The sequence below is a fragment of the Typopeltis vanoorti genome, chromosome 24 (assembly GCF_054136105.1).
Source record: "Typopeltis vanoorti isolate ZY-2024b chromosome 24, IOZ_Tvanoo_1.0, whole genome shotgun sequence".
Taxonomy (NCBI): domain Eukaryota; kingdom Metazoa; phylum Arthropoda; class Arachnida; order Uropygi; family Thelyphonidae; genus Typopeltis; species Typopeltis vanoorti.
Genome location: NC_143572.1, coordinates 46,226,829 through 46,253,172, shown reverse-complemented (window position 1 = coordinate 46,253,172; position 26,344 = coordinate 46,226,829). Strand labels below are relative to the sequence as shown.

At 37.0% G+C, this 26,344-nt stretch overlaps 1 protein-coding gene across 5 annotated transcripts in view; it reads left to right on the top strand.

Annotated features, from left to right (window-relative positions):
- LOC150093154 (uncharacterized) overlaps window positions 1-26,344 on the top strand; it is a 349,981-nt gene that overhangs the window by 215,295 nt on the left and 108,342 nt on the right. For all 5 annotated transcript variants that reach the window (XM_090413479.1, XM_090413480.1, XM_090413478.1 and 2 more), the window contains one exon: window positions 23,075-23,513. In XM_090413479.1, coding sequence (XP_090269605.1) covers window positions 23,075-23,513 — 439 coding nt within the window. The remainder of the gene's footprint in view (window positions 1-23,074; window positions 23,514-26,344) is intronic.

The following is a 26,344-nucleotide window of genomic DNA, read 5'->3' as shown; positions in this document are numbered from 1 at the left end:
ATTACATCATTATTAATTTCCTATCTACAATTTTCCTCCAAATCAGTCTGTTACTTGTCAAGACTCCAACATTATCAGATCTTATATTTCTATCGTCTAAAGCATTTTGTACCGTATCAATCCACCTATATCTTGGTCTTCTTCTGGGTTGTTTTGCTGCCAACCTGGCAGAGAACACTTGTTTTGCTAATCATTCCTCGCCCATTCTGTTTAAGTGACCATACCACCTAAGATTAGCTCTGCTAACGCAGTCCTGGATGCTGACAATGTCAAGTTCTTTCCTAATATCCTCGTTTTTAATATGATATTGCCATTGATGCCATCTGTTCATGCCTATAATCTTTCTCAGGACTCTCATATCTGTGGTCTCTAGTCTTTGGTCAAGTGTTTTACTTCTGACCCAGCTCTCAGATCCATAAGTTAAAACTGGTTTAAACACTGTATTGTACACAGCTAATTTAGTGTTCTGACTGATTTCTCTCTTATTACATATGAATTTATTCAATTGACTTCCCACCATACCAGCTTTGCTGATTCTGTTGTCTGTTTCTATATTTAATTTACCATCTTCAGTAAAAATCGTGCCTAAATAGCTGAAATGTTTTACTTGTTCCACAGGTTCTCCATTCACAACACAGTTGACATTTTTAATGATTTTCCCTATTTTCATTGTCTTTGTCTTTTTATTGCTGACCTTCATACCATATCTATTACAACAGCTATTCAATTTAGTCAGAGAATCTTGCAGACTTGTAGCATATTTATTTAGAAGTATAACATCATCCGCATAAAGCAAAGAGCTGACATTAACATCTCCAATTTTGATATCATGTTTAATACCACTTTCTTTCATAATGTGATCCATATAGATAATGAATAACAGAGGGGATAATGTACATCCTTATCTCACACCAGATTTAACATTAAACCATCTTCCTGTACTTCCTTCAATTCTAACTGCTGACTTACAACTCAAATAAAGACTAAGTATTGCTTGATATAATGCCCCATTGACACCATATAACTGAAGCGTATTGAATAGCGTCTCTCTTGGCACCTTGTCATATGCCTTTTCCAGATCGACAAAACTTAAATACAGATCTTTGTTATATTCCCATGCTTTCTCGACTTTTGTCGTAAACTGAAGATCTGATCCTGACAGCCTCTATTTGGCCTGAATCCAGCTTGTTCTTCACCAAGCTTTTCTTCAACAATTCTTCTCAACCGTTTCTCAAGTATACTTGCATAGATCTTGCCAGGAACGCTCAGTAGGGAAATACCTCTGTAATTCTCACATTCAGTTTTATTTCCCTTTTTATATATGGGTACTATGAGAGCTCTACTCCAATCATCGGGAATTCGTCCCTCTGTCCAGGCTTTCTGAACTATGCAGTGCAGCCACTGTAAGACTCTTATACCGCCATACTTCAGCATTTCTGGTTGAATATCATCTACTCCTGCTGCCTTTCCACATTTCAAGCCTTTGATGGCTTTTTCTACTTCTAGTATGGATATGTATTCCTGACTGCATGCCTGGTCAGTGTTTTTTACCACTGTGCTGTCATCACTGCTTGTTTCATTTAGCAGTTTTTCAAAGTAATTACTCCATACTTCAAGGATATCTTTTTCTCCCGTTTTCATGTCACCTTTATCATCTCTATTTCCTTTTACAGCACTCTTTCCTCCATTCCTAAGCTTCTTCAACAACCTCCAGAATATTTTGCCACCTTCTTGATATTTATTTTCTATATTCTTGCCAAAGTCCTCCCATGACTTTTGTTTAGCTAGTTTTACACAGTGTTTAGCATTCTTGCATTTGTCTCTATATTCTCTAAGAGCACAAGCTGACTTATTTGACAGGAACTTTTGGTATGCTTTCTTCTTTTCCTTCACTGCCTCTTTAACTTCCTGTGTCCACCAGGGAGTTCTGATTTTTTTATCTTTGCACACAACCTCACCACATGCCTCTCTGGCAGAATCAATCAATGTTTTCTTCAGAGTTTGCCACTGAATCTCCAAGGTTTGATTCCTGTTCTCAAACTGAGAACAGGAACATCTGAGAGCTGCTCAACTTTTATTCGCTTTAAAACTTTCTTACATGTTCTTCTTTTCAATATGAAATTCAATTTTATCCTGCTCAAGACTAAATAGTGATCACTTCCAATTTCAAATCCTCTGTACACTCTGGTGTCCTGCACCAGGGAGAAAACATCACTATCAAGAATAACATAGTCAATGAGACTTTTCTTATTCCTAGCCTCTTCTCTCCATGTGAATTTGTGCACATTTTTATGTTGGAACATGGTGTTAGTAATAACCAGTCCATGTCGTGAGCAGAAATCCAACAGATATTTGCCATTATTATTAGCTTTGCTCTTTTCTCCAGATTTTCCCAAAATATTTTTGTATGTCTCTCAATCATTTCCTACTCTGCTATTTAGATCCCCAACAAGGACCAATTTTTCATTGTGTCAGTTGCTTTTTCTAAAGCCTCAAAAAATTCCTCCACTTCTACCTTAGTAGAACCTTCTGTGGGACCATAGGCACAAATAAGTCTCATTGTCCAGTTCCCCATTCTCATATTGCCCACATTACTCTACTTGAGACTGACTGCCATTCAAGAAGATTAGCCTCGTATTTTGTGTTGAATACTATGGCAACTCCTTCTTTTCCTAGATTGTCATTGCCTGAATATAAAATTTTGTATTTATTGCTCAGAAAGATCTCGCCAGTTTTGGTCTTTTTTGTTTCAGTCACCCCTATTATGTCGATCTGGTACTTATCTAATTCCTCAGCTAGGTCCATTTCTTTGCCATTCAAGCTTCTTCCGTTGATAGTACCGATCTTTAACTCTGGTGATGTTGAGTTGTGGTGTGTTTTCAGATTTGTTCCATTAGCTGACTTTCTGCTGTTTGCCTTGGTTCCCTGGTGAAAGCAAATGGGGGGCCTTGTTTATCCTGGCGACGCCCCAGCCGGCATGAAATTTTGTCATGTTGTACCATCATTCTATATTTCGGTTTGACCAATAAGAATACAATTCGGTCGGCTAAATCCCAAATTGCCAGCCCATCCTCGTCCGTTCAGTAACCAAGTAGATACCCAACAGGGTGCACCACGAGAAGGTGAGGATTGGACATTAGGTCAGAAGCCCTGGTCGGTTCTCCGCATTCCTTTAAAGGCTATGTGGAGGTCTCCTCTCAGTTATACAGCTTTGACCCTTAAGCACCCCTTGACAGTATTTCCCTATCAAAATTATGGGAAAGTTTAATCAGGATAACACATTAGTTTTTTTTTAATTAATTAATTTATTTATTTATTTTTAATTGAGATTTGTAATTCCTACATTAATCTAATGTTACTTATAAATTAAGATTATTACATGAAATTGTAAATTAATACCTATAGTTTAATCATTGCTCTGATGAAATTTTTCCTCTCTTTAATACTTAGCAATGTAACATCATGCGGCTTGTTCTACTTTTGAATGATCAATTGTTGGTATTCCACCTTGTTAAAAACTGTTCCTATGTAGCCACTGAAGATAGTCTGTTATTTTCAGACTGAAATATTTGGCAAATATTAAATTAATCTTGTGTTTACGTGTCTATAATTCTTAATTTGGGAAATGAATTATGCTTGTATGTTCAACATCTGGTTTTTAAGGTTATCTAAAATTAGGATTATTTTTGAGTAATATGGGAAAAGAATCCTTTATTATTATCCATAGCATTTAAACACTCATCATGATAGGTATAAATATGAAAACAGTTAGTGAGAGGCTCACACTAACTGTTATTCACACAATAACTGTCATACCTTTCTTTAATTTCATTCACTATTGAAGTGTTCACAGCACCTGTATGCAACCCATTTCATTCATTTACCCCTTCCCAAGCAAAAAATATAGTCTTCATGGACTTATCATGCTCTTTACACACATTCTTGGATAATCCTTTGTTTTTTCATTTCCTGTTGTGGATTGAAAATTTCTTCTGCATGAATTTTGCAAAACTCTTTTACTAAAGGATACTAAAGGAGGACTGATGTGGCTTGAAAAAGTTCCATGTTTGGTTTCTAGAGCCGAATGTCTTGACTATGCATGTGAGAAATACATAAAAATACATAAAAAATGTAAATTAATAAAAAAAAAAAATAGAAAACTGGTAAATGTATTATAGGTTTACAGTCTTCCAATGGTGGGAGTTTACATTAAAAAAAAAGCAGCTTAGCCAGCAATCAGAAAGCTTGCCTATCAGTTTTTCTACTTGGCTATACTATAAATTAAAGATGCCAAGAAATGATATTCTTGGTTTAATAGCATTATACATGTCCATAAGGGATTATAGGATACTAAGGCAAGTGATCTGAAGTCATTAGCCGCTATATTCTGTATACAAGTAGCCCAGTCATGAAGTTACTTCATGTGCAAACTTTGTTTGCTTTCACTTAGATAAAGGATTAAATCAAGAATATAATTTCTGCACATCTTTAATTTATAGTATAACTAAGTGGAAAACTTTCAACATCTCTAATCCAGAGTTTAGTAATAAAGTGTGACACCTTTTGGTTACTTGTATACGTAAATATGATTTTTTGCAATACTTCAACCTTGGTATTACTGGATCTGGGTAGTGACTCTTCCTATAATGTATAGCATTATACATGCCCGTAATGCTTTGCATATCGGATACTAAAGCAAGTTGAAAGTTTATTTTTCACTTGGTTAAAGTATAATAAAATTAGTTTAATCCTTTTTCCAAGTGTGAGCAAACAAAGTTTGCACCTGAAAGTATCTTCAGGACTGGGGTAAGGTGGTACAACACCAGGGCAACTCGTTGCAAAGGTGGAGCAAGTTACCAACACTCCTATCTCAGTATCTCCTATAATGCAAAATACATCTCCTTGCGGATATGTCTAATGTTATGCATTTAGGGAAGGGCCACTGCCCAGACTAGTTTCGACCTTTATTGAGGTCTCTTCAGTTCCCACTGAAGAGACCTCAATAAAGGGCAACTCGTTGCTCCACCTTTGCAACGAGTTGCCCTGGTGTTGTACCACCTTACCCCAGTCCTGAAGATACTTTCAGGTGCAAACTTTGTTTGCTCACACTTGGAAAAAGGATTAAACTAATTTTATTATACTCTAACCAAGTGAAAAATAAACTTTCAACATCTTTCTCTAAATCCAGAGTAATTTATTATAAAAAAAGGGTGGCACACCATTTGGCAACTCCTATAGGTAGAGATGGCCTGCTAATGCTTCTGCCTGGTATCTCCACTTGGGCCTGGCTCCCACTGAAGAGACCTCAATAAAGGTCGAAACTAGTCTGGGTAGTGGCCCTTCCCTTAATGCATAACATTAGACATATCCACAAGGAGATGTGTTTTGCATTATAGGAGATGCTGAGATAGGAGTGTTGGTAGCTTGCTCCACCTTTGCAACGAGTTGTCCTGGTGTTGTACCACCTTACCCCAGTCCTGAAGATACTTTCAGGCGCAAACTTTGTTTGCTCACACTTGGAAAAAGGATTAAACTAATTTTATTATACTAAAGCAAGTGATGTGAGGTCATTAGCTCTATATATGAGTTGCCCAGTTGTGAAGTGACTTCACACGCAAACTTTGTTTGCTTATACTTGGATAAAGGATTAAAAAGCCAATAATATAATTTTTTTACATCTTTAATTTATAGCTTGCCTATTAGTTGAGCAGGAGGCAAGCTTGCCCTTGCAAAGTTTGCCTTTGATTTGTTAATAATTTATCTACACTTGTTTCAGACTATTTCAGGCTTTAGTTTTAGACTTTAGCCACTGAACACATACTATATTTTTATCATAAACACAGGGGCACAATTGTTAGAGAACCAGGGCTTTCAGGTTGAGGTTTCAGGCAGTGAGGTGGGGTATGAAGAAGCTCTTATTACAGTAAGGATTATTATGGAGTGAAAACAGTAATCCAACTGTGGAAAAGAGGTCTAGAAATCCTGGTGGTTATTTTGCTACATTGTAGTGCCATAGAGCCTAGGTGGTGAACCTATTGCACACATGCCAGAGGTGGCACATCCGAGAATTTTGCTGGCATGTCAGCGATTTACAGGTGATATCCTTTTATACGCTTATAAATTACAGAGGCCTACAAAATTCGAGTCATGAAAAGTTGTCTGGAAACTATTAACTGTTTCTGATTTATTTTTGACTGCTGATTTCAAATATCTCTTCCATTTTTCTCTATCACAAAATTCAATATTACAGTAAAATAGTTTTAAAACACATTATATTAAGTAAAATAACAGTATTTAAAATTTTCTGTAAACATTTTTGGAATGAAAGTATTGGGAAAAAAATTTTAAATGAAAGTAATTAAAGATTAATCTTTAGTACATACTTTATATTTTACTGTGGTGTCTTTTTCTTTTTCCTTCAAAGCTTCTTTTTGAACTTTTTCTGTGAAATTCTTTTCCCAGGTTGTCTCTGTGTAACATCCAGCAATAGTCCGCCATCATGTTGACATTCCACCTGCCCTGATACCTCCTTTCCATCTCCTGATGTCTTGGTGGAATCGCCCTCCTTGCTCTTTGCTGACAGTTCCCAGATTCCCAGGAAAGTAGTCTAAATGAGCGTTGAGAAAGTGCACTTTTAAGCTCATGGATCATTTGAATTTCTGTAGCATGTCTTCCACAATCATTTTATAGTTGGGGTCCTTGTGATTTCCTAAAAATTATTTACCACCTCTTTCAAAGCTTTCCACATTTCTTTTTTAACAGTTGCCATTTTTTCTTCAAACAGTTCATCCTTCATAAGTTTCCTGATGTCCAGACCGATTAAAAAAAAAAAAAAAAAAAAAAAACCTTCTTTCAATTTTGCTCTAGATAATCACTTTCCTTCTTTTGAACAAAGCCTCGAGAAATTGTTTCATCAATCTCAGCTTTATGTGAAGTGGGGGTAAAAGGATTTTTTCCCAAACAACCAAATTTTCGTGTAACACATTTTTACTTCCAGGTTCTAATGCGACTCTTTCTGGCCATTCCTTCTTGATCCAATGTTGCCCTCGATCTTGGCTGTCCCACTCGCACAAAAAGCATGGGTATTTGGTGTAGCCTCTTTGTTGTCCCAAAAGCAAAAGCCATTACAAACACCACTTAAAACACAATTAAACAATTTTAACGAATGATATCAACACTATTAGACGACACTACGTAAAAACATGTGACTTGCTGGCCTGGTTGGCTGAGTGGTTAGCGTATCCAGCTAAAAGGCTGTGGGTTCAAATCCTGCTGTGGGTATGGATTTTTTGTGATTGTCTGTGAAAATACTGGTGGTGGGCAGTAGATGGCATTGGTGTAGATGAGGAAAGTAGTTGTGGTGATTGGTGGAGGTGGAGAGTTGTAGATTAGGAGCTCTCCCTCAATGAGTCTTTGGACTCCCTGGAGGTATTAAGTAAAAATATTAATTTTGCCAGCCTGGTTGGCCGAGTGGTTAGCATATCTGCCCTCCAGCCAAAAGACAGTGGGTTTGAATCCTGCTGTAGGCATCGATGTTTGTGATTGTGAAAATAATAGTGGTGCTAGTGGGCGGTAGACGGTGTTGGTGTAGTTGCGGTTCGTTGGTGGATTGAGTAATGGAGACAGAGTTGTAGAATAGGTGCACTTCCTCAATGAGTCCTTGAAACCATGGAGGTGTCACGTAATAATGATGATAATGATAATTATTCTGGCCTTGCTGGCTGAGTGGTTAGTGTATCTGCTCTCCAGCCAAAAGGCTGCCAGTTTGAATCCTGCTGTGGGCATGGATGCTTGTGATTGTCTGTGGAAAAACTGGTGGTGGTGGTGGTCGGCAGTAGATGGCGTTGGTGTAGTTGTGGTCAGTTGGTATATTGATTGGTGGTGATAGAGTTGTAGAGTAGGTGCCCTCCCTTGAAGAGTCTGGACTCCCTGGAGGTGTCAAATAATAATAATAATAATAACATTAAAAAAACCACAAACACAATCTTCACACTAACTTAGAAAATATGACACCTTACAGAAATATGATAACCTTAGTAGTCAACGACTAAAGTTCAACTAAAGAATCACACAAGAAAATGTATCTGTGACAACAGGAAAGTCATCTGTTATCTCGGCGAATCAGATTCAATGTGTCCGCTCGGTTAGCCTAGTGGTTATGCGCTTCTCAATCATATGCCTGGGGAAGGAGTATCCTAAGTTCGATTCCCGTCGATGACTTGAGGAGCTTAAGGGTCTTCCTCGGACATAGCCAAGTTAGCTGGTCTTGTGCGTGGACAGCAAGGTTTTTTCCCCCAGTTTATCTGGGGTTTTTCATCCCGCAAGCAGGCAAGCCGGCCCCATGAACACACACGGATACAGGTAGGAATACTTAATACAATCCCTCCAGCCATAGGTCTGAATTGTAAGCTATGCCGGTCCCGATTCCAGATAAGAATGGGGGGGGGGATTGAGGTGGTGCCGTACCTCCTCGTAAAAGGGGCTCACAGCTGTTGAATCACCATACAAAATGAATGAATGAAGATTCAGAGTAGCCACCTGCACTTTAATCTGCATTCCTCTCTCCCTCTCCTGTCTTAAGAATTAACAAGAAGTTTCGTGGAATTTCTTTATTTACCATAAAAAGGCACTTCTAAAAAGCACTTATACAAATAATTAGCGGTAAATAAAGGAGAATGAGAATAAATACCAATGTACTGAATTTAAATCGTAATACTACTAATAAAAACTATAAAATTAGAAATTGAGTAAAATTGGTGGGTGATGGAATTTTTTTACTACTTTTTCTGAATTCAGCACCTAAAAATCTATAAGAATCTAATTATTACTTCTCAGACAACTTTTCCATCGCAGGCCTGTGTTATTCAACTTTTTTTTTTTTTTAAATCATTACATAATGGGATGCTTAAGGGTCAAAGCTGTATAACTGCTTTGACCTCCACATAGCCTTTAAAGGAATGCGGAGAACTGACCAGGGCTTCTGACCTAATGTTCAATCCTCACCTTCTCGTGGTGCACCCTGTTGGGTATCTACCTGGATACTCAATGAACGAGAATGGACTGGCAATTTGGGATTTAGCTGACCAAATTGTATTCTTATTGGCTTAAACCAATATACAAAATGATGGTACAACATGACAAAATTTCATGCTGACTGGGGCATCGCCCGGTTAAACAAGGCCCCGTTGTTTTTGCCAGGGAACCAGAGTGAACAGCAAAAAGCAGCTACTGGAACAAATCTGAAAGCACACCCTAACTCAACATCACCAGAGTTAAAGATCGGTACTATCAACATAAGAAGCCTGAATGGTGAAGTGGAGCTAGCTGAGAAATTAGATAAGCACCAGATCGACATAATAGGAGTGACTGAAACAAAAAATACAAACAGTGAGATCTTTCTGAGCAATAAATACACCATGTTATATTCAGGCAATGACAATCAAGGAAAAGAAGAAGCCATAGTATTCAACACAAAATACGAGACCAATCTTCTTGAATAGCAGGCAGTCTCAAGTAGAGTGATGTGGGCAAATATCAGAATGGGGAATTGGTCAATGGGATTTATTTGTGCCTATGGTCCCACAGAAGGTTCTACTAAGGTAGAAGTGGAGGGATTTTTTGATGCTTTAGAAAAAGCAACTGACACAATGAAAAAGGAAAAGTTGGTCCTTGCTGGGGATCTAAATAGCAGAGTAGGAAGTGATTGTCAGACATATAAAAATGTTTTGTGAAAATTTGGAGAAAAGAGCAAAGCTAATAATAATGGTAAATCCCTGTTGGATTTCTGCTCAGGACATGAACTGATTATTACTAACACAATGTTCCAACATAAAAATGTGCACAAATTCACATGGAGAGAAGAGGCTAGGAATAAGAAAAGTCTCATTGACTATGTTATTGTTGATAGTGATGTTTTTTCCCTGGTGCAGAACACCAGAGTGTACAGAGGATTTGAAATTGGAAGTGATCACTATTTAGTCTTGAGCAGGATAAAATTGAATTTCATATTGAAAAGAATAACATGTAAGAAAGTTTTAAAGTGAATAAAAGTTGAGCAGCTCTCAGATGTAAACTGTAGACTAAAATACACAAACATTATTCAAGAAAAATTGAAAGAATTTGGAACAGGAACCACACCTTAGAGATTCAGTGACAAGCCTTTAAGAAAACCCTGATTGACTCAGCCAGATTGGCATGTGGTGAGGTAGTCTGCAAGGATAGAAAAATCAGAACTCCATGATAGACACAGGAAGTTAAAGAGGCAGTGAAGGAAAAGAAAAAAGCATATCAAAAGTTCCTTGCAAATAAGTCAGCTTTTGCTTTTAGAGAATACAGAGACACATGTAAGAAAGCGAAACAATGTATAAAACTAGCTAAACAAAAGTCATAGGAGGACTTTGACAGGAACATAGAAAATAAATATCAAGAAGGTGGTATGGTATTCTGGAGGTTGTTGAAAAAGCTTAGAAATGGAGGAAAGAGTGCTGTAAAAGAAGTTAGAGATGAAAACGGGAGAAAAAGATATCCTTGAAGTATGGCGTAATTACTTTGAAAAACTGCTAAATGAAACAAGCAGTGATGACAGCACAGTGATAAAAAACATTGACCAGGCATGCAGTCAGGAATACATACCATACTCAAAGTAGAAAAAACCATCAAAGGCTTGAAATGTGGAAAGGCATCAGGAGTAGATGCTATTCGACCAGAAATACTGAAGTATGGTGGTATAAAAGTCTTACAGTGGCTGCACTGCATAGTTCAGAAAGCCTGGACAGAGGAAAGAATTCCCGATGATTGAAGTAGAGCTCTAATTGTACCCATACATAAAAAGGGAAATAAAACTGAATTGTGAGATTTACAGAGGTATTTCCCTACTGAGTGTTCCTGGCAAGATCTATGCAAGTATACTTGAGAAATGGTTGAGAAGAATTGTGGAAGAACAAGCTGGATTCAGGCCAAATAGAGGCTGTCACGATCAGATCTTCACTTTACGACAAATAGTCGAGAAAGCATGGGAATATAACAAAGATCTGTATTTAAGTTTTGTCGATCTGGAAAAGGCATATGACAAAGTGCCAAGAAAGAAGCTATTGAATACGCTACAGTTATATGGTCAATGGGGCATTATATCAAGCAGTACTGAGTCTTTATTTGAGTTGTAAGTCAGCAGTTAGAATTGAAGTACAGGAAGATGGTTTAATGTTAAATCTGGTGTGAGACAAAGATGTACATTATCCCCTCTGTTATTCATTATCTATATGGATCACATTATGAAGGAAAGTTATTAAACATGATATCAGAATTGGAGATGCTAATGTATGTTCTTTGCTTTATGCGGATGATGTTATACTTCTAAATAAATCTGCTACAAGTTTGCAAGATTCCCTGACTAAATTGAATAACTGTTGTAATAGATATGGTATGAAGGTGAGCATTAAAACGACAAAGACAATGAAAATAGGTAGAATTGTTGAAAATGTCAACTGTGTTGTGAACGGGGAATCTGTGGATCAAGTAAAACATTTCAGCTACTTAGGCACGATTTTTAGTGAAGATGGTAAATTAAATATGGAAATAGACAACAGAATCAACAAAGCTGGTATGGTAGGAAGTCAATTGAATAAATTCATATGGAATAAGAAAGAAAATAGTCGGAACACTAAATTAGCTGTATATACAAGACAGTGTTCAAACCAGTTTTAACTTATGGATCTGAGTGCTGGGTCAGAAGAGCTTGACCAAAGACTAGAGTCCACAGATATGATAGTCCTGAGAAAGATTAGAGGCATGAACAGATGACATCAATGGGAGTATCTTATTAAAAACGCGATATTAGCAAAGAACTTGACATTGTCGGCATCCAGGAATGCGTTAGCAGAGTTATCTCACATGGTATGGTCACTTAAACAGAATGGGCAAGGAAAGATTAGCAAAACAAGTTTTCTCTGCCAAGTTGGCAGGAAAACGACCCAGAGGAAGACCAAGATATAGGTGGATTGATATGGTACAAAGTGCCTTAGACGATAGAAATATAAGATCTGATAATGTTGGAGTCTTGACAAGTAACAGACTGATTTGGAGGAAAATTGTAGATAGCAAGTTAGTAATGATGTAAATTTTTCATGTAGTACTATTATATCCTGTACACCCCTTGAGGTGTGTACAGGATATAATATAATGTCAAGAATTTGATGATGGTGACAAGTTAAATTTTGTTTTACATAAGAGAGCAGCTATGAAAATGTGCATATGATTGGTACGGTATTAACTAAAGATCATGCGACCCAAAGACAAAGGCAAGTGACAATTGTTGAGTTGAAATGGTAATTCTCTTCAACCGAATTCCATAACATCTGAAACTGTCATAACAATATTCACTATATATTTCTTAGTTTTAACACATTCGCGATGGGGGTGTCGTTTATCATTCAGATGGAACTTCTCGTTACCGTTGGGCTGAACTCACGAAAATTTTCAACCCTTGGTTGAAATTTATGGCTACTTGTTTGCATTTGAACTGGCAGGTGAACTCCTGCACTCATTATATGGCATGCTTCAATTCTTAGCAGAATTTTATTTTTTAAGTTAGCCTTTGTGGTCTGTCATAATGATATTGAGAATTTCAAATGCAATAAAACAAACACTTATTTCATATAATTGAAAAATTGGACAATAGTTTTTAGTTAGATGCTGTTTCGGTGCAACATGTGGTTTTGCTTGAGTCTATACAGCATAATTTCTGTGGGCGGGGACAAGCAATTCATTAGTTAGTTCCGTTTTTATTCCATCTGTCTCTAATTGCACTATTTGTTGAGGAATATATTATGAAAAGGGAACGGTGAAAGTTACGAACTTAGGAGCAAAGATACAGGAGGCACGGTTGAGATGGTTTGGTCATGTGTTGAGGAGGGAGGAAGAGTATGTGGGAAGAAAGGTCATGCAGATAGATGTACAGGGGAAGAGGAAGCGCGGACGGCCAAAGAAGAGATCGAGGGAGATGGTGTAGGAGTACTTGAGGATGAAGAACTTGGATGTGGCTACAGCCCAAGACAGGAGGTTGTGGAGGAGACTAACCACAAACAGTGACCCTACTTAAGTGGGAAAAGCTGAAGAAGAAGTGTAGAGAAATATATTACACAGACTGCAAAAGCTTCTGTACCTTATTCAAGGATTCGATAAAACTACTTGTTTTTTCATTTGCAGTATAATGGCTGTTGGGGAGGGCATGTTGTTTCCGTGGGGAGCGAGTTACTATCGCCTCGACGTGAACATGTTTAAACATTATTTGTGTGCGAGGTATGTGCAAAACATTTTAATGTCTTTTTTCGTAAAGTAAAATCAGAAGTATGAGTTATACGCGAGGGCAAGTGATATTCAAGTAAATACGGTAAGCATTTTGCTGACAAGTTGACATCCTTCTGCTGCTTCCCCTGCCCAGCTGACTTCTATGGTGAATTACAATGCATAAATATATTTCTCACTACCTTTTTTTTTTTTTAAATCAACATCATTAAAATCAATTTAATAATACAATAATCAATTTTACACTTATAATATTATAAATTTATATATATTACAAATTTATAATTAATTTTCTATTAATTTTTTCCCTATTAAAAACTGCTCGGCACGTCAGCAACTTGATTTGTAAACTCTTGGTATACGCACATAAAAAGGTTCACCACCACTGCCATAGGGTATTATTATTAAGAGAGACCTCCACGGAGTCAGGGACTCATTGAGGGAGGCCACATACTACATGCACCAACTATCATACTTATTCTTGAACTCATTCACACTGCCTGCACACACAACATCCAATACCAATCCACAAAGAGAGAGCCCACAATCTTTGTTCCAGTGGAACCGCCCTCACTACTGAGCTTAACCACATACACAGAACTTTCCTCTCCAATGGCTACAACGAACACAGTATCAAAAAAATAATCAATTCCTCCCCCATTCCCTGTCCCTCTCGTCAACAAGATTTTAAAAATGCCATCGCCATACCCTACATCCGTGGCACTTCGGAAAAAATAGCCAAGATACTAAAAAAGTATAACCTACACACAGCATATAAGCCCTACCGCAAACTTGCTACCCTTATCCGGTCTACGAAAGATCAGCTCCCTCCTCTCTCTCTCTCTGCCTGGAGTTTACAAAGTACCCTGTTCCTGTAAGCTTGCGTACTTTGGACAGACAGGCAGATCAGCATCCATCCACCTGGAGGAACACAAGTCGTACATCGTTAAACACAACTATGGCCATTCAGGCTTGGCTGACCATGTGTTGGACACCACCCACAGAGTATCATGGAAGGAAACCACCATGCTCCACCACAGCAAATTCAAGAAAGAGAGACTTTTCTTAGAAGCAGTAGCAGCTCTCAGAAACCAACCAAATCTAAATAAATACGGTTGCATTAAGCTTCGGAAGATTTGGGAAACACTTATCACCAGAAGTCCCACCTTACATTCCAGGCCACCTACGACCGCCCTTAGAGGGCGCTCCACCTAGATAGGACTTTAGTGTCACCCACGTGGTTGGGCTTAGTATTGTAAGCTTTTGTGTGCATGTTACATTAATTGTTTTTGTAATCCCCGTAGATGTCCTAGTGACTAGGACGAAATTAGGAAGTATTAAATTATATTTAAATTCTTTTTGAGTGTTGTAAAAAATCCATTAAACCTCCAACATAAAGAACTTCAACTTCCTATCCACTAATACTCCAAGAGCCCTATCAAATAGAGCTCTTGGAGTGTTAGTGGATCATATAGCCTCATCAGTTTCTTCTAGCATAATCCAACCAATATAATACGACATCGGATATCGAATCACGCCGAAGTGCATGACTTTACATTTACTGACATTGAACTGACATCCATTTTCCCATGCCCACAATTCCAGCCTATTCAAATAATTCTGCAAGTACTGTATATCAGTAGCATTTACCTTATCTATCTTTGCATCATCAGAAAATAGCTGTATGTCACTTGTCAGATCCTTCCCAATATCATTAATGTACAAAAATGAATACCAGTGGACCAAGCACTGGTCTTGTGGTACACCACTGGTGACCTTAAATCTTGCATACTCACATCCCCATTTACCACTTTTTGATATCTGACAGTGAGACATCCTCTTATCCATGCTAATATTCTATAATTCAACCCATATTCTCCAATTTATGCAACAGTTAACCATGCTGTATTCTGTCAAAAGCCTTAGCAAAATCTAAAATTATGATTATGTATCCATTTCCCTTGTCTAGTTCAATTTTATCACTCTTGTGCAATGGAATTACCATACATTCTTTCCATTCTTGCAGAATTTTACCTGTTCTGAGACTCATATTAAAAAGCCCGGTCCAAGGAATATCTAGTTCAGCTGAACACTCTTTTAGCACATGTGCTGATATTCCATCAGTCCCTATTGCTGAATTCTTATTCAATTTGTGCAACAGCTCTAATACCTTGTAAGCGCTAATACCTCGTCCTCATATACCTGAGTTTCTTCATCCAGTGAAGAGGTAGCACTGAGCTCAATGTTGCATACACCAGGTTGATAGCTTTCAACAAAATGGGCACTAATTAGTTGAACAACCTCTTCAGCATCTGTTACCCTCACGTCATTTGCATTTAGAAGAGTTATTCTTTCATATTCATTCTTTCTTTTACTTGCAGCTTATCAATTGAATTCTTGTGGGTTGTCTTTAGCTTGCAGAGCCAGTTTCTTTTCATACTCAGACTTTGCTTTCTGTACAACAGTTATGACTATTCTAGCCCGCTGCTTATGATTTTTTTCATAATGGATATCATCCTTGTGCACATGGTTTTTTTCTTATAAATCTCTTGCTTGATAAGATCACACATACATTTGACTCTTACCCTATTTATTCTTCGAACTCTCAGGACACATTCTGATATCGCATCATTTAAGTATTGTTTAAATGCTTCCCATGCACTGTCGATATTCTTTCCATCCAGCAACCGATTCCATTCCACTGAACTCAGTATACTCCTCAGTTGGTCATAATTTCCTGCTTTGTAGTTCAGCATGTAACCTTTACTGCATGGAACATTCATAAACTTAGTTACTTCCCAAGTGAGTACCACATGATCACTGTCAACAACCGGAGGCATAATAGTTACATCTTTAACTGAAATGCTCTCTGACACTATAATCAAATCTAACACTCTTTGACCTCAAGTTCCTTCTGTCGCATGCTGTTTGAGGAAGTTGTCCTGCAACAGCTCAATAAATTCATTTTCATTCTTGTCATGAGATTCTACTGCTACCCAATCAATATTTGGATAATTAAAGGCTCATTATGATTACGCTTTTTGTGCTCATCTTTTCTATGTGGTGATGCATTTCTTCCACTAGCAACTTCATCACTAGGGTATAATGCCGAGATTATCTGGGAACAGAACAATCTCTAAAAAAAAAAAGGAGACATGGATAAGATTATGGTTGGAGTTGCCTCCAGAAGAGCAGACATCTACGATGTTCGTAGTTTTTTGAGGAAATTCCAACATAGATCAATATTTGTTTTATTTATTTCATATGATGATACAATGGGCATGAGCCCCTTTTATGGAGAGGTATGGCACCATCTCAATCTCCCCTATTTTATGTAGGCTCAGGACCGGCATAGCTGACTAATCAGACAAGGACCGTTTCTTAAGTATTCCTGACTGTAATCTGTGTGTGTGTGTTCATGGGGCTGGTTTGCCTGTTCTGGGGGATGAAAAACCAGAGTTTCTGGGTTAAAAAATCCCCTACCTCCGTATGAGACTGCCTAACTCACCTTTCGTTGAAAGAGACCAGATAAGGAGACCAGTTCCTGCCTTCCTCATGCTACAGATAGGAATTAAACCCAGGTCTTTTTGACCAAAGGGCTTCGTCTATACACTGAGCTACAGAGTCTCTAGATCAACTACAGTAAATTTAATTATGGTATATTTTGGTATATTAATAAAATAATGGTCATATTTTGTCCATTATATTTTGGCAAAATCAAATTACCATCATCAAGGAGCACACAATACAATATGATATGTGCTTTCAGTCATACACTGAATAATGAGACTGAAGAATGGCAACCAAAATTAAGCCTGAAGTCATAAACAGTATCCCTTAGTGTTCTGAAATGGGTTTCTTGGCTGTTGGGCTGAAGTATGGAGGATAAAAGCTTTCTAAATTGGGGTAGTTTCGTGCAACTAAATTTGTTGAGGTTTGGACAGTTTCTTAAGGCAGAATCAGATTCATGAAATAGTCTTTTGTATTTATATTCTGCAGTGGAGTAGAGTGGCCTTTTTTTACGGTATCTTGTTGGGAAAGGGGCTGTCCAAAGCAGCATGGTCAGCAAATTCTGAGTGGCTGTAGTAGTGGAAACTGATATAGTCCTTATGTTCAGTGATTCTGATGTTGACTGTCCTGCCTGTTTGGCTATAGTAGGATGGTTTACAACTGCAAGAGACTTGGTAAACATCTTGCAGGCCTGGGGTCTGTGGCTGGTCTTCAATGGAGATAAGGGATGCCAATTTTTTATTGGTCTGTAAGTGGTTGTCAGGTTGTATTGTTTTAGGATTTCAGTTAGTTTTTCATACGTATCCTGGATATACAGAATGGTAATAGCTTTGGTGTAATCTTTGTTTTGGAGTGGAGTTTTAATATTTTTTTGAATAAGGTGAGTATTGTAGCCATTTATTAAGAAGTTTTTTTTGCAAATGTAGTCGTTTGGTGGAGATGGAATTGCTATCAGACTAATTTTCTCCTGTTATGTAGGGCAAAAAATATTATTATTATTATTATTATTATTATTAGACCTCCAGGTAGTTGAAGATTCATCGAGGGGGGCCAAATATCACCCACATCAGCTGTCGTACCTTTTCTTATAGTCATGCACACTAGATGCACTTACTACTTTCAACAGGTAAACTGTTTTACTCGGTCATGGTTCTGTGAGAGAAAAGTCTAGTTCTCACCCATTTTTGACTGCACACAACTCAACTTTCATGGATGTACCTTTATATTAGTGCTTCTGTTGATTCTTCCAGGAACAACCTCTCTGACTTATAAAAGCTTCTGTGCAGCAATTTTGTTTTTTTCCAATTGATCCTGTGTGCAGAGGTATCTTAAGCATGGTCTGCTAGACCTGACTTGCCATAGCAATAGTACCAGATGTATTTTTTATGTTCACTGAGGCAAATGTCCACAGTTCTTCCTGTTTTGTCGATAGTAAGCTCGATCACATGAACTGGGCACTTCATAGACCCCTGGATGTGATAAAGGAGAGATTCTGTCCTTGGGTGAATGGATGAGAGTTGCCAATTTCTCATACAGTTTAAATGTGGTGCATAGTTGATGTTTATTAAGCACTCTAGATATCTTTTCAGATGTACCTTTAATGTATGGGATGGTGACAGTCTTGTTGTATTCTTCTGTGGTAGACAGTGGGGGGATTTTTGGGGAGCATTTAGTATTTTGTCTATATTATGGGGATTATAGCCATTGATCAAGAAGGTGTGACTTAAATGAGTGAGTTCTGCAGTGAGAGCAATGTCATTGGAACAAATCGCTCTAGCTCTGTGGGCTAGTGTTTTTAGGATACCATATTGTTGAGATAGTTGATGGTGTGATTGTTTCTCTAAATATCTCCCTGTATATGTGGATTTTCTATAAACTGAAAATGATAAGAAACCATCTGGAAGACGTGTGATTAGTGTATCCAAGAAGGGCAGACAGTCATAGCTTCAGTTCCATTGTAAAGTGAAATTTTGGGTGTTGGCTATTTAAATGCACTAAGAATGTATCCAGCGTGTCTGGGCTATGTGGCCAAATAACAATCACATCATCAATATAGTGTAGCCAATGCCTTGGTTTGAGAGCGGCTGTATTGATAGCTAACTTTTCCAAGTGTTCTATGTAGATGTTGGCTGGGGGGGGGGGAGAAGCCCATTGCTTTCCCATCTAATTGTTTGTATATTTTCCCTTTCCATGTAAAATAACCTGCCTGTACTGTGAATTTAAATAGTTGAAATATATCAGGGAGAAAGTGTGGCTTTTGTAAATCAAGGGTTTCAGTTAATGGTACATTTGTGAATAGTGAGGCGATATCAAAACTCACTATTATGTCTGAACTTTTTAAAGTTATGGTTTTCTAAAATACTTTTTAGGTGGGTAGAATTTTCAACAAAAGAGGGAGAATTGTTTCTGAGAGTGGCTAGTAGCTTGGCTAAATATCTAGCAAGTTAATATATGTGGAACTGTTTATACTATCCACACTTAGAATGGATTAGGATGTTGGCCACATCTAGACAAATGCTATTGGCTGTTGCTGGAGGCAGGTCGTATATTCCCCATTCAACGGAAGCCATTATTTTGGCTTTTGGCACTTTCTTTGGAGTAATGGCAATTGTGTCCCTGACTTAATGCACTAGTGGCTTCTTTGGTTAAGGTTAACAATGATAAATTCACAATGATGCAATCTTGTAATTGCAGTCATTGTGTAGCACTGTGTTGTTAGAGAATTTCAAATTTTCTCTGGTGCCAGGTTTTAACTTTGATGAATTCCTTTTTGGCTATTGCATCAGAGATGTTGTCCAGGATATCCCATAGTTCTGGGTTTAAAATATTAAATAGTTTGTCACGTAGGGTGTTGATGGATGAATTTATTTTAGATAGCTCCAGGCAAGTAGCGTTTATAGCATTTATTCTTATCAGTCTGTGTTCTCATCTATACCGTTAAAATGAATCAACATATGCGATGAACATGTAACCTTCCTTCCCCCCCCCCCTACGTTTGGAGAGCAACATGCTCCCACATAATTACTCACCAATAAATCAGAAGAACAAAACATTATAGATGGTAGCCAATAAGGGCTGAAATTATTGCTTGGAGTTCTAAAGTAAGGGTTTATGGGAGAACCAGAAAGACTTATGTGGGCTGCATGTGTGCACTCCAAATTCTTGGAATTTTTATGTCATCATTCTTGTTTAGATTAGGGTGGTTGATTGAAATTTCACAGGCTTCCTTGAATTTGCGTTCGTACCAGGTTTTTGTATGATGTAAGGAACAGATGCCTTTCCAATCAATTTTGTGTAGGGTGTTAAGAGTGTGATTGAGAGGCTTGTTTTACCAAAATTGTTAAATTGAATGTGTCATTTGAGTTCTTTTTTATGGATTGGAATTGTTCATCCAGCTTCACCAATATAAGGTAAGTTACAGGTGCACTGGATTCTGTATACCCCAGGGTGGACCAATGGAGGGAGAGGAATCCTTGGAGGAGTTGAATATGTTTTTTTAATTTTATAGATAGTTTAAAAGTAGTATTAAGATTGTAATGGTGTAAAATTCTATTTATTTTATATGACAGCCCTTTAATATGGGATAGCTATGTTTTTACTGTAATCTGTATTATTTGCATTTTTTGGTGAAGCATTATGAAGAATTTTTTGAAATTTGTAATTCTTGTTTGAAAGCTAGCTCAGTAGAGCAAATTGTGAAGGGTGGTGATAACAGTTAGCATGTATATATTGGCTAGTATATGTAGGCTTGTGATAGACGGTGAAGGATAGACTGCCTGGGGAAAGATGTGTGAGCATGGTATTTTTGCTATAGCCATTCTTTATTGCTAATAGTATTGCTAATAATTTGTAAATCTTGTTTGAAAGCTAGCTCAGTAGAGCAAATTGTGAAGGGTGGTTGGTGATAACAGTTAGCATGTATATATTGGCCAGTATATGTAGGCTTGTGTGATAGACAGTGAAGGATAGACTGCCTGGAGAAAGATGTGTGAACAGTGTATCCAGGAAAGGACATGAGGTTTGATTTTCAATTTTAGATAATGAAACACATCAGCAACATATCTAAGCCAAACTGTAGGTTTTAGTATAAAGGAATCTAGAGTATGTTATTCAAAAGCTTCCATATAAAAGTTATGGGGGATAGTGGCGAACCCATTGCTGTGCCTTCTTTTTGTAGGTAAAAATTATTTTGCCACACAAAGTAACCAGAACATAGTACATGGGCAAAGAGAGAGCCATCCCATTCTATTCTTAAAACATCTAAATTTCCCCTAACTTGCTTTAAATTTGAATGCAAAACTTTGATCTTCTTATGCATTTCTGCCAAAACATCTTTTTCACTCTCCATCTCTTTTTGACTTATCTATTTGTACTCTGAGTGCAGCCGCTTGACAGAACATCAAGCACAACACATGACCATAGAATGGTCAGTGGACTCTTTTTCACTTTAGTATGTGACTGGTTTGATATATCTTATTGAATATTATGAGACCATACAAACAACTGAAGATCTTTCTGACTAATTAGGAACAAAAACAGATATCTAACTAATGCATAAATATGCAAAAAAGTGTGACAAAATATGCTGGAGCATTTAAAAAGAAATCCATTAATAAAGAAATCCAGTAGTATACATTCTGTTTAATATTTGCTGGTGTGTCATCTTTTAAGTTTATTGCCTGGCTATATTCCAAAGTGTATACGTTTCACTAATAGGTGCTACCAAATTTCAGTCATTTGAACTAGGAGGAGGGGAAATGCATACCTTGAAAAACTGCAGTGAAGCATTTTGACTGATTTTTTTTAATTTTTGATGTGGTTGCTGTGATAAGTTGTATCATGTTAGGTGGACACTCACTGTATCATAAGTAGCGACTGTGAATTCAGTATAAAAGAAATTCCATTGGCCTTGATATGTTATAGATAAAAATAATATGTCAGATGGGGGGGTGAGTACTGTTTAATTTAAGATGCTCTAATTTTGCATCAGGTTTGAGAATAAAGAAATATGCTTATATTACTTTTAAGGATTCATTGCAATTTTTTTTTCTGATATAAATCTTTGATTACAATTTTACTTTATTATTTTCTGCATATAGTGAAGTACCTAATGCTCCCAAATTTTCAGGGAACTAAATTTTTTTTTTTTTTTTTTAAGAACTTGCTGTCATATGTAATTTGTATTATTAACTTCAAATATTGAAATGTTAGTTAAGATATGCCATTTGGTTAAGATAGATAATCAGCTAAATTGATAAATGTGACAGATTTGATATTTAGGAAAGTCATGCCTGGATTATTTAGGAATCCCTTCAGTTCTGAGAGCTGAAAAGTACTGATCGGATTGAATCTTGAAATTTTCATCATTAGGATTAGTTCGGTAGTCTTATGAGAAATGTTCAGTTTTTGTATGTAGCTCATCTTATATACCAATTTCTTTTGTTTAAGACCCCCCCAAATCTAAGTTTCAGTACCTTAGAACACACAAGATCCTTGTACTCAAGCTATTTTATAGTGGGTTCAATGTACTCCCTGATGTTTTTAGTTATTTCTTTTAGCAAGTGCTCTCTCAGGTTGGTTTATCTGTTTGCTAAATGAAAATCCCAAGTATATAGTTGGAAAAAAACCCAACCTCCTTTTATTATGTGTAATCTTCAGTTATTAATACTGTCAAGTATGAATTTTGCATAATAGTTTGTAACAAATGTGCCTCTGTAGCGCAATTGGAAGAATGACGGGATTGGAATAGGCCTAAGTTCAATTCTCGTCGCAGTGGGAGTAATCTTTGTGGACTTTTTCAATCAACGGTGAGTTAGCCGATCTCATACAGAGGTAGCAGGGTTTTTTCTCCCAGAAACTCTGGTTTTTCATCCCGCATACAGATAAATCAGCCCTTTAGAACACGTGCAATTTACAGACAAAAAATACTAGTTGTGGTGGTGGGTGGTAGATGGCATTGATGGAGATGATTGGTAGAGGTTCGGTGTTGTGGTGGAAACAGTTGTATAGTAAGTGTCCTCCTGTGATGAGTCTCTGGACTCCTTGGAAGTGTCACGAATAATAATAATAAATGCTTTGGCAAGAACTATAATAATTGATTTCATCTGCAGCGGAAAGTAGTTTGTGCTGCACATGATTCATGTTCTTAACAATAAGTTTGTGATATTGTAAGGTTCTAATCATGCATCTTGTTTTTAACCATTGTACTATAAAAAATATGATTTAAGAGTTTGTTATTAATGCATTGTTATATTTGTTTTAGTCATATGCTAAAAATCCAGTGAGACCATCAAATGAAGAATCTCGCCCTACATCACAACCTTTGCAGCCAGCAGTGCCACCTAATTCAGTGCAGCTAATTACAGCAACTCCCATAGTAGCAGCAAGTCCAGTTATTGCCAAGACAGCCACACCTATAACATTAAAAGTGAACACAACATGTGTGACACCATCAATTACTAGGCCTGTGACAGTGTGTAGTTCTGTGACTTCAAACAGTGGGCTACCCATGCGCACATCAAGCAGTACTACTACTACTACCAATACTAATACCACCACAACCACTACACAAACTAGTGCCAAAACTACCTCATCACGTCCTATTTTGTTGCATGCCAACCTTGCTCATGTTCAGAAAGCAGCAGCAGCAGCAACTACAGTAGCTGGTGGAACACCAAAATCGGGCATTTGTGATTCCGATGGTTAGTATGTTGTAAGCATTTAACATTTTATATATTTTTTACTTTATGATATGTGTTCTTGTTGCATAATTTAATTTTTCTTGGAGCCATCAGAAATTTTTTTGTAACCTGGGGAAAATATTTAAATATTGGTGGGAGGAAACAAGTTGGAATATTATTATACTAAATTTACTTATGGTAGCCTCATCCTTTTGATTAAGCAGATTAAAATCTTGCTTTTCTTAGCTTCATACAATGAAACTTCCAGGGATAATAGAAACAAAGGCTATCAACATCTTCTCTAGTTAAAATACATGGGCCATGATATTATAGAAATCTCATATTGCTCTAGACTGGCAAAATTGTTCTAGATGAAAAATTGACATATCACCACAAGAAACTCATGTAGTAGTAGTATTGGATAAACATTAACTGGCAATATAAAACTTACTGATTAATTAATTAATCCAGCTATAATATTATTGATAGAATTTTAATCCATCATAACCAATATTTTTCATAGAAATGTGCGATAGTGAGCCTTACTCATGAGATTGCTGTATACATACACCGATTGCTAATAACTAAAAACTAAACAAAAAAATTTAGCTTTTAGTATTAGTTTATTCAATCTTGTCATCAAGTGTGCTAATGTAAAAATAGGTTTCAAGATTATATTTCAGATTTCTATACTGAAAGATAGGCACAGAAAGTAAGATTCTTGATATATGTATATTGCCATGATAATTATACTTTCCTATTCTTAAAAACTCTTAAAAACCAGTCTTAACTTCCTCAATAACTAAGTAAATTGAACAATTACACTTCCATATACAAAAATGAAAACAGTTTAATAATACTAAGATACATTAAAAGAAATATACAATATTCAACTTTAATTGTTACAGAAACTTATCTTAAAATCTAAAAAAGATAATTAAACAAATCACATCTTATCTGGGACCAAAAATATGCCAGCTAAAAAGAATATATATATTTTTAAAACTGCATTTGGACTTCTCTTAAAAGAAACAGTTACTTTATTTCTTCAGTGGAAACATTCCTTATCCTGAAAACTACTTTTCTCTGAAAGTCTTGAAAATAACTGTAGTAGATTTCCTATTCATATTAAGAAATATGCAAAGTTCAGAGTTGGACAATAAAATCCTCAATTTCAAACACTATCATTCCTCCTTTAATGACTTCTAGAAAAATTCATAAACCATTTCTTCTTTCTTTCACAAAAAAAAAAAAGCACAACTTTTATCATCATGTATGTATGTGTGGAGGAGGTGCATATATTTTTTATTTTCTCCCTCCCACTCTGACACTAAACTCCTAATTAAACTTGCATGCAAGTTTGCATCCCAGGATATCTCATATGTAACTTTATTATTATTATTATTATTACAGGTATCTCCATGGAGTCAGTAGACTCATCGCGGGAGACTCATCGCACAGTAATCCAAACTAGCAAAACAGTATCAATATCTGTCATATCTCTTCTTGAATTAATTTACAGACGAAGAGCTCACAACTAAGTCAGGCAATGAATTCCACTCATTCACCACCCTCCAGGCAAAAAACCTTGTTCTGACACCTTTTGTTAACCACACTCTTCTTTAATTTCAAGGGATGACCTCTTGTTCTTCCATCACTATCACACAGCTGAAACATTTCCCCTACATCAATCCTATAAAAACGTTTCAGTAATTTAAATGTTTCTATCATATCCCCTCTTCTTTGCCTATCAACCAATCTCTGCAATCCACAAGCCCTCAATCTATCAATGTAGGGAGCATTTTTTACATCACTCAACAACTTAGTCACCCTTCTCTGAACCCTCTCCACAGCCTCCTCATCTCCAAGGAATCCAGGTGACCAGACCTGAGCACAGTAATCCAAATGTGGAAGTATCAATGCTTTATAAAGGGGAATAATAACCTCTTTATCTCTGGATATCAGTGTGTTCCTCAACCAAATAATCTTATGTGCAATCTTGGACACCTTAGCAGTGTGTCCTCTGAACTTCATCTCCCCATATCTGCCAACACCCCTAAGTCCCTAGCCTCATCAATCTCTTGGAGTACCTTTCCATCAATGTAGTACACAGCAGGTAATCTTTTAATCCCAAAATGCATGACTTTACACTTTTCCACATTGAACTGACATCCATTATCTTTTGCCCATTTTACCAGCTTATTTAAATCATCCTGCAAACTTTCAACATCAGCTTGATTTTTTATTGTGCTACCCAACTTTGCATCATCAGCAAACAACTGAATATCTCCCTTTAAGCCATTTCCTATATCATTTATATACAAAAAGAACTTAACCTCTTAAATTCCTATTTAACTCACTTAACTCATTAAGAGATTAAGTCTTCCCACCTTGTAACTACAAATGTATAAAAAAAATATTTAAAAAATCAGCTAACGCCTATTTGTTCCCTTATAGGGAGTATGGGGCCGTTTACCCTATCTAACTTTTTTGGAGACTGAGTGGGCAGTTCAATATCCACTGGTAGCCAATCAGAGAGATAGCTGGCCCAAGGCTGTCACTGATTCATCAGTACGCAGTGAAGAAGATGGCAAGCTAGTGCCGCCATCTCGTGGTCCCTAACACAATATTTTTAATGTCTGAAATAGTGTGGGTTTGACGGTCAATTTTCTTGAGTTTATGGGACGAAAAACCCGAGTTTCCAGGAGAAAAAAAACGCTAGCCCGTGCCAGAGATCGACTAACTCGGGAACCGGTCGAAAAAAAGCTTAGAAAAATTTCCTCTGGTCGGCGACTAGATTTGAACCACCAAATCCTTTCTTCATGCAGGTCAAGTGCCGTAGAATGCAAATA